General features: G+C 49.5%; 1 protein-coding gene across 2 annotated transcripts in view; it reads right to left on the reverse strand.

Moving 5' to 3' along the window:
* Window positions 1-12,214, reverse strand: part of BEND5 (BEN domain containing 5) — a 211,546-nt gene that overhangs the window by 86,057 nt on the left and 113,275 nt on the right. For both annotated transcript variants that reach the window (XM_036351597.1, XM_036351596.1), the window contains exon 5: window positions 10,967-11,081. In XM_036351597.1, coding sequence (XP_036207490.1) covers window positions 10,967-11,081 — 115 coding nt within the window. The remainder of the gene's footprint in view (window positions 1-10,966; window positions 11,082-12,214) is intronic.

The raw sequence follows: 12,214 nt of genomic DNA on the forward strand, positions 1-12,214 counted from the left end.
TCTATGAAAGAGATACTAAGCTACTCCTTTGCTCTTCCTGAACTGTACTGGTCTCTCCTCTGCTCAATGGCAGAGATGCAATGGCTCCTGAGAACATTATTAAAATGGCAAATAAATAGCTCCATCTCGTGAAGGGCATCATGCCTCATCCCCATTGCAATAATGGCAGCTAGAATGAGAGCAATGATTTTAATTCCCCTCTTTATAATTTCCTTTTCATCTCCTGTAAAGGATGGAGAAAAACATAGCACGGTGGCTCCAGATCAATCTTGTTCTGAGCACCGTGGGGCTGCCTACTCCCAGAATGGTGCATTGACAAGCAGAGATGCATGGGGTTCACATGCAATTGTCTCTCAAACGCAGCAGTTTTTCAGCATTGCCAATGAGCTGGATTGGATTAAGTATATTTGCACCAAAAGCAAAATAAATATTGCTTTACTTAATAGCACTAAAAGGTTGTGATTCAATTGCCCTTGGCCCCAGGCACCTTCCAGCTCCATTGATTGGCCAATGTCAGATGCCAGACAATCTGTCATCAACAGCTCCTGCAAAATGCCTTGCAGGTGGGGTGGGCTGTGCTGTGGTGGAGATGGAGGACAGCAGGCAGTGTCCTTTGTCCCGAACACTAAGGATAATTATAACACATCCACTCCTCATCACCTCCCCCAGGATATTTAAAGCATTTCACTCATGTCCCTTCTTAGATGATCACAAGGAGAGATCTAGGACCAGGGCTGTGGATCAGGGAGGACGATGAATGAGAACATAGGTTTCAAGTCAGAAGGACTTGGGTTTGTGGCACAGACCTACCAGTGAGTAAGTAGTTTTGTGACCTTGGACAAATTCATCTGTTTTGTTCAAAGTCCTAAGAGCCCTTGGAGGGCCGAGGCAGAAGCTGTCTTGTTTGCCATTGAGTCTGCAATGGGAGCACAGTGTCAGGTCCACCGCCAGCTTCTGGCTCACCTGTGCACATAGAGGCTCAAAAAGGGTGAGCAATTTGTCCCAGGCCAGCAAGGACAAGTGGCAGAGGTAGGACTTGAACTCAGTCTGCCTGGCTCTAAAGCTGTGTTCTTGGCCATCTCTCTATTCTCTCTCAGCAGTCCTGGGAGTCAGGTCAGCGCCTCATGGAGAGGTTCATGTAAGGTGAGGGGTGAATGCAACACCCTTATTTTTTAAATGGGGAAACTATGTCTCAGAAGGGGGACTAGCATAAAGGGAACCTTTATACAAATTGGCAAAAGGAACCCTCTCCAGGCTGACAATTTTTAACAGGTACCGCTTCTGGGTAGGTGAAGTACAAAATGCGCCACTTGCTCCGGTCAGACTTGGGGGTGGGGGCAGAGTTGCAGCTCCACTGGCCCCCTGGACCAGGAGCCTTTGTGCAGGGCACAAACTGCATGTCCGTGTGTGTGTGTGTGTGTGTGTGTGTGTGCGGGGGGGGGGTGATTAAGGAGGGGGAGACGTGGACGTGCCCAAGGTCCATATAGAATCATGCTCAGTGCTCGGGTCTCCCACTTCCAAGGTCCATCGGGTCTTTACCCTGTACTGGGGGCCTGCCTAGAAGATGGCAGGATCGGGGGAAGGGGGTGCTCAGAGCCCACCTGGAAAATGGATTGGCTCCAAACTTAAACTGTCTGCCTAACCCAGCGGTTCTCAACCTGTGGGTCGCGACCCCTTTGGCGGTCGAACGACCCTTTCACAGGGGTCACCTAAGACCATCCTGCATATCAGATATTTACATTACAATTCATAACAGTAGCAACATTACAGTTATGAAGTAGCAACGAAAATAATTTTATGGTTGGGTCACAACATGAGGAACTATATTTAAAGGGCCAGAAGGTTAAGAACCACTGGTCTAACCGGTTTGGCTCAGTGGATGGAGCATCAGCCTGTGGACTGAAGGGTCCCGGATTCCATTCCGGTCAAGGGCATATACCTTGGTTGCGGGCATATCCCCAGGGGGGGTGTGCAGGAGGCAGCTGATCGATGTTTCTCTCTCATCAATGTTTCTAACTATCCCTCTCCCTTCCTCTCTGAAAAAATCAATAAAATATATTTTTATAAAAACTGTCTGGGCCCTTTCTCCCTGAACTTATTCTTAGTAGACAAGGAGCAGCTGTGTTGGGTGCCTTCTCCCTTCTGGAAAGCTTGGGCTCTGGGAGTCAGCCTTCGTCCTTCCTATCCCCTGCTTGATGGCACCCAATACCAGGCTTGGGGACTCTCCACAGTGCTTGTTACACGTGGGAGGGCCAGACACAACCAGAAGGCACCCACGATTTCATAAAGTCCAATTCCCACATTTCAAAGATGGGGAAACGGAGGCCAAGGACACACTGCTACGTAGAGTTGGAAGTCCATTCCAGAACCAATGTTTGTTTGTTTTTCCTAAGAACTCTGATAGGAGCAAAAAGAACCATTTGACAGGCCTGAAGGGGCACATTTTCTAAAGGTGTGCACCAGCCCTTGCAGCTGGGAATTGGCTATTTCAGTTTCTTAAGTGAAAAGGGACAGAAGAAACACAAAGGGGAAGAGGAATCCTTTAGATCCTCACAAGATCTGGGAGCTGGCAAGGCCACTTGCCCAGCTGGTGAAGACCCCACAGTGGCTTAGATTGCGAGTGTGGACTGGGGGCCACTCTGCGTGGATGAGATCCTGGCCTGGCCATGTATTTGCTGTGTGGCTTAACCTCTCTGCGCCTCAACACCTGTGCAAATAGCAGACTTTGCCAACCTCAGAGGGTTGCTGTGAGGATTAAATGGAATCATCCATGTAAAACGCTGGGAATGCTGCCGAGTTTGAGGTAAATGCACACAGTGTTGCTGGCCTTATGGTTGGATCTCGGTATGATCCTTGGGCCCTCCACAATCTGGTCCCCACGTATGCCTCCAGCTTCTTGCGCCACGTTTCCAATCTGTGCACCATGCAAGTCTCATATGAAGGCCTATGAGCTCATTGAAAAGACTCTCCCCCTTCTGTAGGCAGATGTGATTCCTCCAAGTCTCAAGGCTTGTCAGGCCTGGGCTACAAGGCAGCCTCCACCTGCCCTGTTAGCTGGTGCCTTTGTGCTGAAGGTGAACCTACACTGTGGGCTGTGCCCTGACCACATGCACCAGTCACGCCAGATCACTGATATTCCTGAGGCTCCCGGTTCACCCAGGGCACAGGCAGTAGGCTCAGAGGCAAGCACATGGGCTCTGAGTTAGCTCCCTGGTTTTGATGCCTGGATCTCCCACCACCATGGGACCTTGGGAAAATGATTTAACCTCTCTTTGTGTTTCAATTTCCTTTTCTGTAATATGAGGACAGCACAGAACCTACCTCATACTATAGTAGGCTCATGAGGTTGGTTATTGGGACAACCCTCACCATTGCTTTCAATCCCAATAGGGACTTTCAGTTCCCAGGAGTAGAAAGAATGGCACTTCACCTCCATCTGCTCGCTTACTCTTTCCAAGGGAGGGGATGGAACTTATCTGCGGGGTCAGCATGAAAAATGGCCAGGGCCTGCTGGGCCTGGCCCTTCCCGGCACAGTTGTTTAGATTTGTAGGGACGGTGCATTCTGGCCTCCTTCCTGCCCTGAGGGGTGCCCCTGGGAGGCAGCTCCTTCATGCTCTGCCTGTGGCTGGTAGGGAAGTTGAATTTTGGGGTGAGATAAAAGGAGGCCAGTTTTAGCCACGGAGATAAACCATGCTTTCCAAATCCCGCTTTTATCAACAATAAAGCTAATGCTTTGACCTCTGTCCCTCTGATCCCTGTGTTTCCTTTGAAAGTGACAAAAGTGGGGTGGGCGGGGAGCATGATGAGCTCTGACCCCTACATTTCCAGTGGAGATCATACATATAAAACACTTAGCACAAGATCTGGGAGCCAGGATACGTTCAATTACTGCTTGGGTTATCCTCCTTGCTGGTATTCGCCATTATGAATCCTATGATTTAGAATGCCCACCATCTTCCCCTGGTGACTCCCACCCATTCCTCATGACGCATACCACACAGCACCTCCTCCACGAGGGAAGGCTGCCTCAGTCCCCAGTGCCTGGCACAGAGTTTGTGCTGGTGAACGTTTGAGGGAAGGATAAAAAGAAGAGGGAGAAGAAACCGTTTGGTTAAAAGTCTTCTTCAACACAGGCAGTGGCAGCGAGGGTCCAGGTGTGGGATCGAGTGGGCTGCTGCAGGGCACCGGAAAGGGCCCAGGGAGGCAAGGGACCTGTGGAGGGTGGTGTAGTGGACAGTGGGAGATGAAGCTGAGAAGGAACTTGCAGGACACTGCTCATCCTTGAATGCCAAGCTAACAAGTTTAGGATCCTTCTGATGGTCAGTGGGAGCTACAGCGGGGGCATACAGGGAGAGCTGACCCTTTTCAAGCAGTGGTTTGGGAACTAGGACCAGAAATGGTGATATATATATATATATGTTTCAGAGAGGAATGGAGGAAAAAGGAGATAGAAACATCAATGATGAGACAGAATCATTGATCAGCTGCCTCCTGCATACTCCCTGGATTTGAGCCCACAACCTGGCATGTGCCCTAATAGGGAATTAAATCATGACCTCTTGGTTCATAGGTTGACACTCAACCACTGAGCCAGGCCAGCTGGGCGAAATGATGACGCTCTTGATTCTATCACCATGCCTTGCTCCTCCAGATTCCCCAGCCACTAACTCTGGGCTACTGACTCCTCAGAGGCCTGTCTTCACCAAAGAGTCAATTATTAAAATCAACTCGCTATCAACTCTAACTTCGAAATGCTATTCGGCTGCTTGCAGGGACAGGGATGGGGAGCTGCCTCCACAGACACCCAGCCATCTGGCCTGTTCTGTGGAATCTGGCTGGGAAGCTCATTTGAATAATTAGTTTTGGCGGCCTGCACTTGTGGGTTAGACACCTGATTACACTGCCAGCACCAATGTCCTTTCAGCCGCCATAGGAACATCACTCAGGTTACATAAAGCAGGAGAGCACCTCTGGGAGGCAAGGCCCTGTCTGGCCCTTGCTGTCGCTCCTGCTTCACCCAAACTATGGGGTTCTCTCACTGTGTGACCTTGAGCAAGTTACTCAGCCTCGTTGTGACTTGGTTTCTTCTTTGCTCAGAGATGGAGAGGGTCTCTGCCCCGCGCTGCCACAGGTTTCTCGTAGGGCTCTCAGAGAAGTCGGGGAGTTGCAACTTAGAAATACAGGTAGAAAGGTTCAGGTTGAAAAGAGCTCCATGTTGGGCAGCAGGGTGCACATGGGCTGTACACTGAAGCACAGTCCTCAGAATTGGGCTTCTGATGGTCCCTTCCTGCTCCTGTTCCACTAGCTGGTTCTATAACTTGAGTGTGTTTACTTACCTACCTATGCCTCAGTTTCCTCACCTGCAAAAATGTGAATAGTAATGGAGTTGTTCTAAGAATTAAGTGAAACAATCCATGCGACATGCCTAGAATAGTGCCAGGCCCAGGAGGCTCACTAGAGCTTAGCTCTTCATCATCATCATCAACACTGCCATTCTCATCATCACCATCATCATTGTAACTGTTCAGTCCTGGACACCATGCCTCAATGACCAGCATCTGGAGCCTGTTCAGAGGACAGCAGGAAGGAAAGGGAGAGAAGTGGATTTCAGGTGCCACGTGGAAAGTTGGGAGGCTTTGGGGATCTTCAGCCTGGAGAACAGGAACGGGCAGTGGCTGGAGCGGAGGTACCCAGTCTTCAAACAGCCGAAGAGCTACCGTGTAAATGATGGACTGAACCTGAGAGGTCCTTCAGGGAGGAGAAGCAGAAGGGATGGGCTGGCAGGCTTAGCCTGAATATAAACCCTCCCAAGTGGTCCAGGCAAGCATCAGTGCAACATGATGCTTTGGGAGGGGGAGAACCACCCAGACGCAGCTGCAGGTAGACAAAGAGAGGGTACTGCTGTCACTTAGGGATACTTTGTCCAAGCTCCCCTCCCGCTCCGAGGCTGATGGTGCTGACAGTCACCATGTGGCTGAAACATGGTCGGCTGGGAAGGAGGCTCAGGGAGAGGGGCCAGCAGGTCTTCCTGTGAGGAATCCTTGCAGCGGATGTTTGTTTTCCGTTTTTACTTGATGAAAAATAAAATGCACAGTTGTTATGCTGTCAGAGAACAAAGGGGATATTGACATGTATTTCACACAGCTCATTTTATGTTCTGTTCTGTTTTAGCCAGTTCAAAATATTTCCTTCTTTGGTTGCTGAAGTGGGCAAAGCCAGACAGTTATAGTGTGTGTGTGTGTGTGTGTGTGTGTGTGTGTGTGTGTGTGTGTGTTGGAAATAGCTCCCTGGTGTTTCACCCTCTGCCATCGTTAACGCTGTTTTGCTGTACAAATCTCTCTTTATCTCCCTTCTATGTCTGGTGAACTCCTATATACCCTCCATCTTTCAAAACCCCACCCTCATCACTGGTCAGAGGGCAGCCCTCCTGTTTTCAGGAGCAGCAGCGTGGGGGTGAAATCTGTGGCAGGCTACGATGGGCCTGCCTGGTTCACCAACCTGCTCTGCCCTTCCCGCAGAGGGACCTGGGGCAGGCTCCTTGGCACCTCTGTGCCTCCGTTTCCTTCTCTATTTAAAATGGGGCTACAATGCTACCTCCATCGCAGGGCTGCTGAGAGGGTCACATGTGATGATATAGAGGACGTACAGTTGTAGGCACTTAGACGTTAGACGAGGCCTCCATAGCATCATTCACACACCCTCTGGACCAGTGGTTCTCAACCTTGGCTGCAGATTAGAATCACCTGGGAATCTTTTTAAAATCCTGATTTCTGGGCCTCATCCTCCGGAAATTCTGTTTCTTTGTTATGGGGTGGGGTCACAGCATTAGTAACAAAGAAACAGAATTTCCGGAGGATGAGGCCCAGAAATCAGGATTTTAAAAAGATTCCCAGGTGATTCTAATGTGCAGCCAAGGTTGAGAACCACTGCTCTAGTCCAAACACAGGGCTTCTCATGGAGAAGGGCTGCCTCTGATTGCCGTCGGCTTCCCCGAGCCCCGCCTGGGCCTTGGCACTCAGCAGGCCCTCCACAAACCTTAGTTAAATTGGATTTACTGCACTCGCGCATCCTCTGTGGCATGAGGAGTGCCAGGGCCAAGAGACATAAGGAGGCGCGGTCTGCAGAGCGTGGCAGCATCTCTCCACCGTGGAGCCATCTACACAGCGGAATCACGCTCACCACCCGGGGAGTCTGCGCCTCGCCCCGCCGCCACACTCCCAAGAAGCAGCGAGGTTTCCTGAAGATGAGAAATTTCACAGCCCCTTGCTATCTTTTGGGTAACTGCGTATTTTATGATGACTAATAGGCAATTACTATGGTAATATTGCAATCCAGCATGTGTGAGGTTTGGGAAATGAGAAATTATGGGTAACTACTTTGGACTCATTTCTATGGCAACAAAAAGTAATTGTCATTAAATACCAGTTATACTGAGGCTGTACCTGGTAATTATAGATTTTTTTATGCCCAGAAACATAAATAAAACCAATAAATTTATTCAAAGGTCTATGGCTGTTTACTTATACGTGGCTCTATGGAATACACAATGACAAGCACCTAATTAAGAAATGCAAACCCACCACAGAGTCCTGCTGTCAGATGGAGATGGAGAGTCTGTTTCTCAAATGCAAGGCAACCTGTGCACTCCGCACGCTCAGAAGAGAACACAGGGGGCACAGGTAGAGGCGGAGGCTTTCTTCTCTGCCAAGGAAGTGATGGGGAGGAGGTAGCAGAGACAGAGAGAGACAGTACAAACGCTGCAACGCATATGGGCAGCCACTGATGGAGGGACCAGGCCCCGCTCCAACCCAACGGCCTTCCACCAGGAGTTGCCTTACACCTTCTTGGCTCTGCAACACCTGAAGCTACAGTATTCATCCTGCAAGACCTCTAGGCCTCCAGTTCCCCCAGAACCTAGGAAGATGCTCGCATTGCATCAGCAGCCATACCATTCTTACTTTTTTTTTATTGTAAACTACACATAACATCAAATTCACCACATTAATAATTTTGAATGATACAGTTCAATAGTATTAAGTACATTCATATTGTTGTGCTACCATCAACATCATCTTTCTTCAAAACTCTTTTCATCTTATAAAACGGAACGTCTATGCCCACTAAACAATACCTCCCCACCCCTGCTCCCCAACCCATGGCAACCACCATTCTGCCTTCTGTCTCTATGAGTCTATATACTTTAAGTGATAAGCTTCCTTCTTCCCTCCCTCCCTCTCTCCCTTCCTTCTTTCTTTCCTTCCCTCCCTTCCTCCCTCCCCTCCTCCTTCCCTTCCTCTGTCCTATGCCCCCTCCTCCCTGCCTTTCCTCCTATACTCAAGCTAATTTGAGATTTTTATTATTTGCAAGCATGGAAATTTTAACAAAGACACCGCCCCCCCCCCCCCCCCCTTTCACAGGGTGGCTATAAGGATGAAATAAGTGTGGGAGAGCTTGACATGGGCTGGGTGAGCAAACAGAATTCTTGAAATGGCATTTCCTGCAATGTGTTTTATAAACCCTAACACCCCTGGGGGAGTGTATGGGGAGGGGGTGGGGGAACAAGCTCCATAGGAAAAGGGTTCCCTGACGCACATTTGGAGAACACTAAATACATATTCCCTTCTTCAGATTCCAGTTTATTAGCATTTTTGAAACTGAAAAATCTTATTGTAAAAGGACATGTTTAACTTTTCTCAGCTCTGTGTTCCCCAAACTTACTCGAGCTCTGAATTCTTCCCCCCAGCTCCCATAATGCCATGGGAAGTCCCAGCAAACTGTGGGAACCGCTGCTGTATCAGTGGGGGGCTCAGGAGGGGCGGGGCTCGGGAGGGGCTGGTCTCGGGGACCTCCAAGGTACCTTGGGGCTCTCAGTTCTGAGTCTTTACTATATTACTTTGCACACTTTCCACATCTGGTAGTGAATTTCTGTGACTGATAGGCTCTTTTGTTGCTACTCAGAGCTGTTTTAGCAACAGATTAATGCCTGTGGTTAGAGATTTCCTCCTGCTCTCTTAATGAGAGTCACACATTCTCACTTGGAGGATGCTGGGGGTTTAAACTTCAGGGCAGAACCACTTCTGAGGGTTGGAGCTCTTTCATCTTGAAATCCCAAATCACAAAATCTGGAGCTCGAAGACATATTAACGCATCTGGTTCCTCATCACCACCCCCCTGGCCATCCCAGGGAGGGGCGGCATCCTGGCCAAGGTCACAGACCTCTTTCCAGTGCATCCTCCCTGGAGGGCAGAGGACGACATAACTGTGTGTGTGGACATCACTGACCTCCCTCTGACCACGGCCGCTCTTGTAATTAAACAGAAATGTTAACATAAATCAAACGGTCATTCCACCACCATCATCACTAACAGCATTCTGTCCTGGGAGGAGAACCGCACGGCACTCAGGCCCACAGCAAGCCGTAAAACTTGCCAGTGCTAATGAACCATCACTCGAGCCAATTAAGAGAGGAAGCAAAACTGTCTTTAATTAAGGCATCATGCATCCCGTGGGCTCTCTCTAACTCATACCCAGGGGGATCAGGAGGCCCCTCTGGACTGAATTGCCATGCTCTTGGAAAGCAGCAACCCAGCTCTGTTTGAAGTGAAGCTGGCTGGCACCAGACAACCTGGGTTCTGGTCTGAGCTCTGCCACTCCTTTGGGCAAGTCCCATCTCATCTCTGGGCCTCAGTTTCTTCATCAGTTGAGTCATTGCATTTCTTCTCTCATATTCATCAAACACCCTTTGAGCACCTACTATGTGCTGGCCCTTGCTGCCAGGTGCTGGGGTATACACAAAGACCATTAGGGCTCAGTCCCTGCTCTCTGGTGGCTGGAGGGTCAGTGGTGTCCATGCAATGGGATAAAACTTGCTCAATAACCAGGCTGGTGGGAGGCCAGAGAAGGCTGTGACCAATTCTGTTTGGGGGATTAGGGAATGTTTCCCAGAAGAAGGGGAACAGCATGAGTTGTGAAGAGGGGTGAGTGAGGTGAAGAAGGGATAAGGGGGTTCTGGGCAGAGAGTAAGGGATCAGAGACCAGCAGGACACATCCAGGGAACAAGGCTTTGCTTAGTGTGGCCACAGCAATGGTTCTAAGAGTGCGGTGTGGGAGGTGAGGCAGCACAGTAGACAGACAGATGGACACCAGGTCATTCAGAGCCTTTCAAGAAAGCCCAGCCCTTTGAATGTTTTCTTGAGAGTTGTTGTTGAACTCATAAACAACAGAGCTATATAATTGGGGCAGAGAAGTTAGACAGTCAGTGATTTACTGAGTGTGACTTTGGGCGAATCAGTGGCCTCAACTGTGAAATAAGAGCAAGAACACTATCTGAGAGGATCCAATGTCCTTTCAGCAGATAACTCCTGAGCAGTGGAATTTAGGCTATAAATTATGGCGCACCAGAGAAAGAGAACTCAAGACGGGAGTGCATGAGTGAGTGTGGGGCTAGCTGGTAAGCCCAAAACACAGAAATGCTATTCAGATGATCTGGGGTGCCATTCCCTCATTAATGGCCTCCAAGAAGAAACACAGAAATGAAACAGCAATCATTATAACCACCATATGATATTCTGCAAAGAACAGTTATCACCACCATTTCTTCTGATGCTCACAGATACCTTGCCAGGTAAGTAATTATTGTCTCCATTACACAAGAGAAACTGGGCGCCAGAGGGGAAGTGAATTCCCTAAGGTTACGTTGGAAGTAGGTGCCAAAACTGATAGTAGGCACTTGATTCCTGGTCCAGCAAGCTGCTCAGAAAACCCCAGCAAGTGATACCTCAGGCGGCTGAGCATGAACGAGCCAAGGCTCATCAGCCACATTCTCAAGAGCCAGGGAGAACTTCCTCTAATGAACTCATGGGAAGTCTGAAAACCCTTCCTCAAAAATACATCCCCTTTTTCTCATTGCTTCCATACCACCATCCTGCAACTACCAGCTTCCGAGCATCCTGTCCCGTCACTCACCTGTAATTGCCCAGGTAGACTCCATCAGGGTTGAGCATTGGTGCAATCTTGAAGACCAGGTGTTCCCGCAGGACACGAGCAATTGGGTGCTGGCTTATGAGGAAGTCAATGATCCCTAGGGAAAGAGAAGCATCTGGGTTGACCTCAAAGGGTTTTAAAGGAGGGAGCACATCATCCTCAGCTTGGAAAATAGTGAGAGCTCAGTAGGGGACTAGGGTCTATGTTGTTAGCCACTGTGGACGTAGGACTATGGGTTAGGTGCTGCCTGGGGAATTTTATAAATATAGATCTCTGTTTCCAAGAGATAGGTCAAGATGTAAAATAGAAGCCCAAGGACAGGATGGAGAGGCCATTTCCTGTGGAGAGCACAGGGATTGCTTCCAAGAAAAGATAGCATTTGAGCTGTGCCTTGGAGAGCCCTCAGGGTTTTGACAGACAGAGACGAAGTCCGCTAAATACTGACATCAAATTGATCACTATGGGGTCAGGGGACTTGGGGGTCTGGATCCTCATGCTGAGGATGGGCACACCAGGAAGCAGGGGGGAGAAGGGATCTGGCTAAAGTCACATGAGGAGAGAGGTTCCTTCAGTGTTCCCCAATGTCCCTTTCCCCACCTTGAGGGTCCTCTGTTCCAGATTCCCTCTTTGCTTCTCACTAGCACCAACACCACCTTGCCTCCAGGTCACTAAATTTAGAAATGTTGAATTCTCCATGACTCTCCTTCCCCAGTCAGGCCATCCCCAAGTCTCTTCTTTGAATCTAGCAAAGCTGCCCTCATCCCATCCTCTGCCTCTCTTCTGCTCTCTGCCACCACCACATCTGGTCTGGATGACAGCCAATGCCTCTGACAGGTGCCTTCCAACACTGCAGCCAGGGGATCTTCCTAAAGTGCAAGTCTGACCCTGCCACTCCCTCCTTGATGTCCTCTGGTCATGGCCTGCATGCATCCACAGGAGAGGAGGTGAAAAAACAACGCTGAGCCCTTGCCCTCACCTTCCTCTTTCAATGCTTCTTCATCTAAGACCAAAAACAATGGGCAAGATGGCACCCTGGCATCCCATGAAATGACTGTGATGCTGGAAAGTAGTAGAGAGTACACAACCCTCCCAAAATGCAGAAGAGCAACTCGTATCCTTCACCAGGGAGAAGAAGCTTTGAGCTGGGCCCTGGAAGAGTAGGTGTGACAGACGGACAGGAGGAGGCGGCAGGGTGACTGAGAACAGTCCCCATGCCCAGCGGCAGGCACG

Source organism: Myotis myotis, unplaced genomic scaffold (assembly GCF_014108235.1).
Source record: "Myotis myotis isolate mMyoMyo1 unplaced genomic scaffold, mMyoMyo1.p scaffold_m19_p_2, whole genome shotgun sequence".
NCBI lineage: Eukaryota > Metazoa > Chordata > Mammalia > Chiroptera > Vespertilionidae > Myotis > Myotis myotis.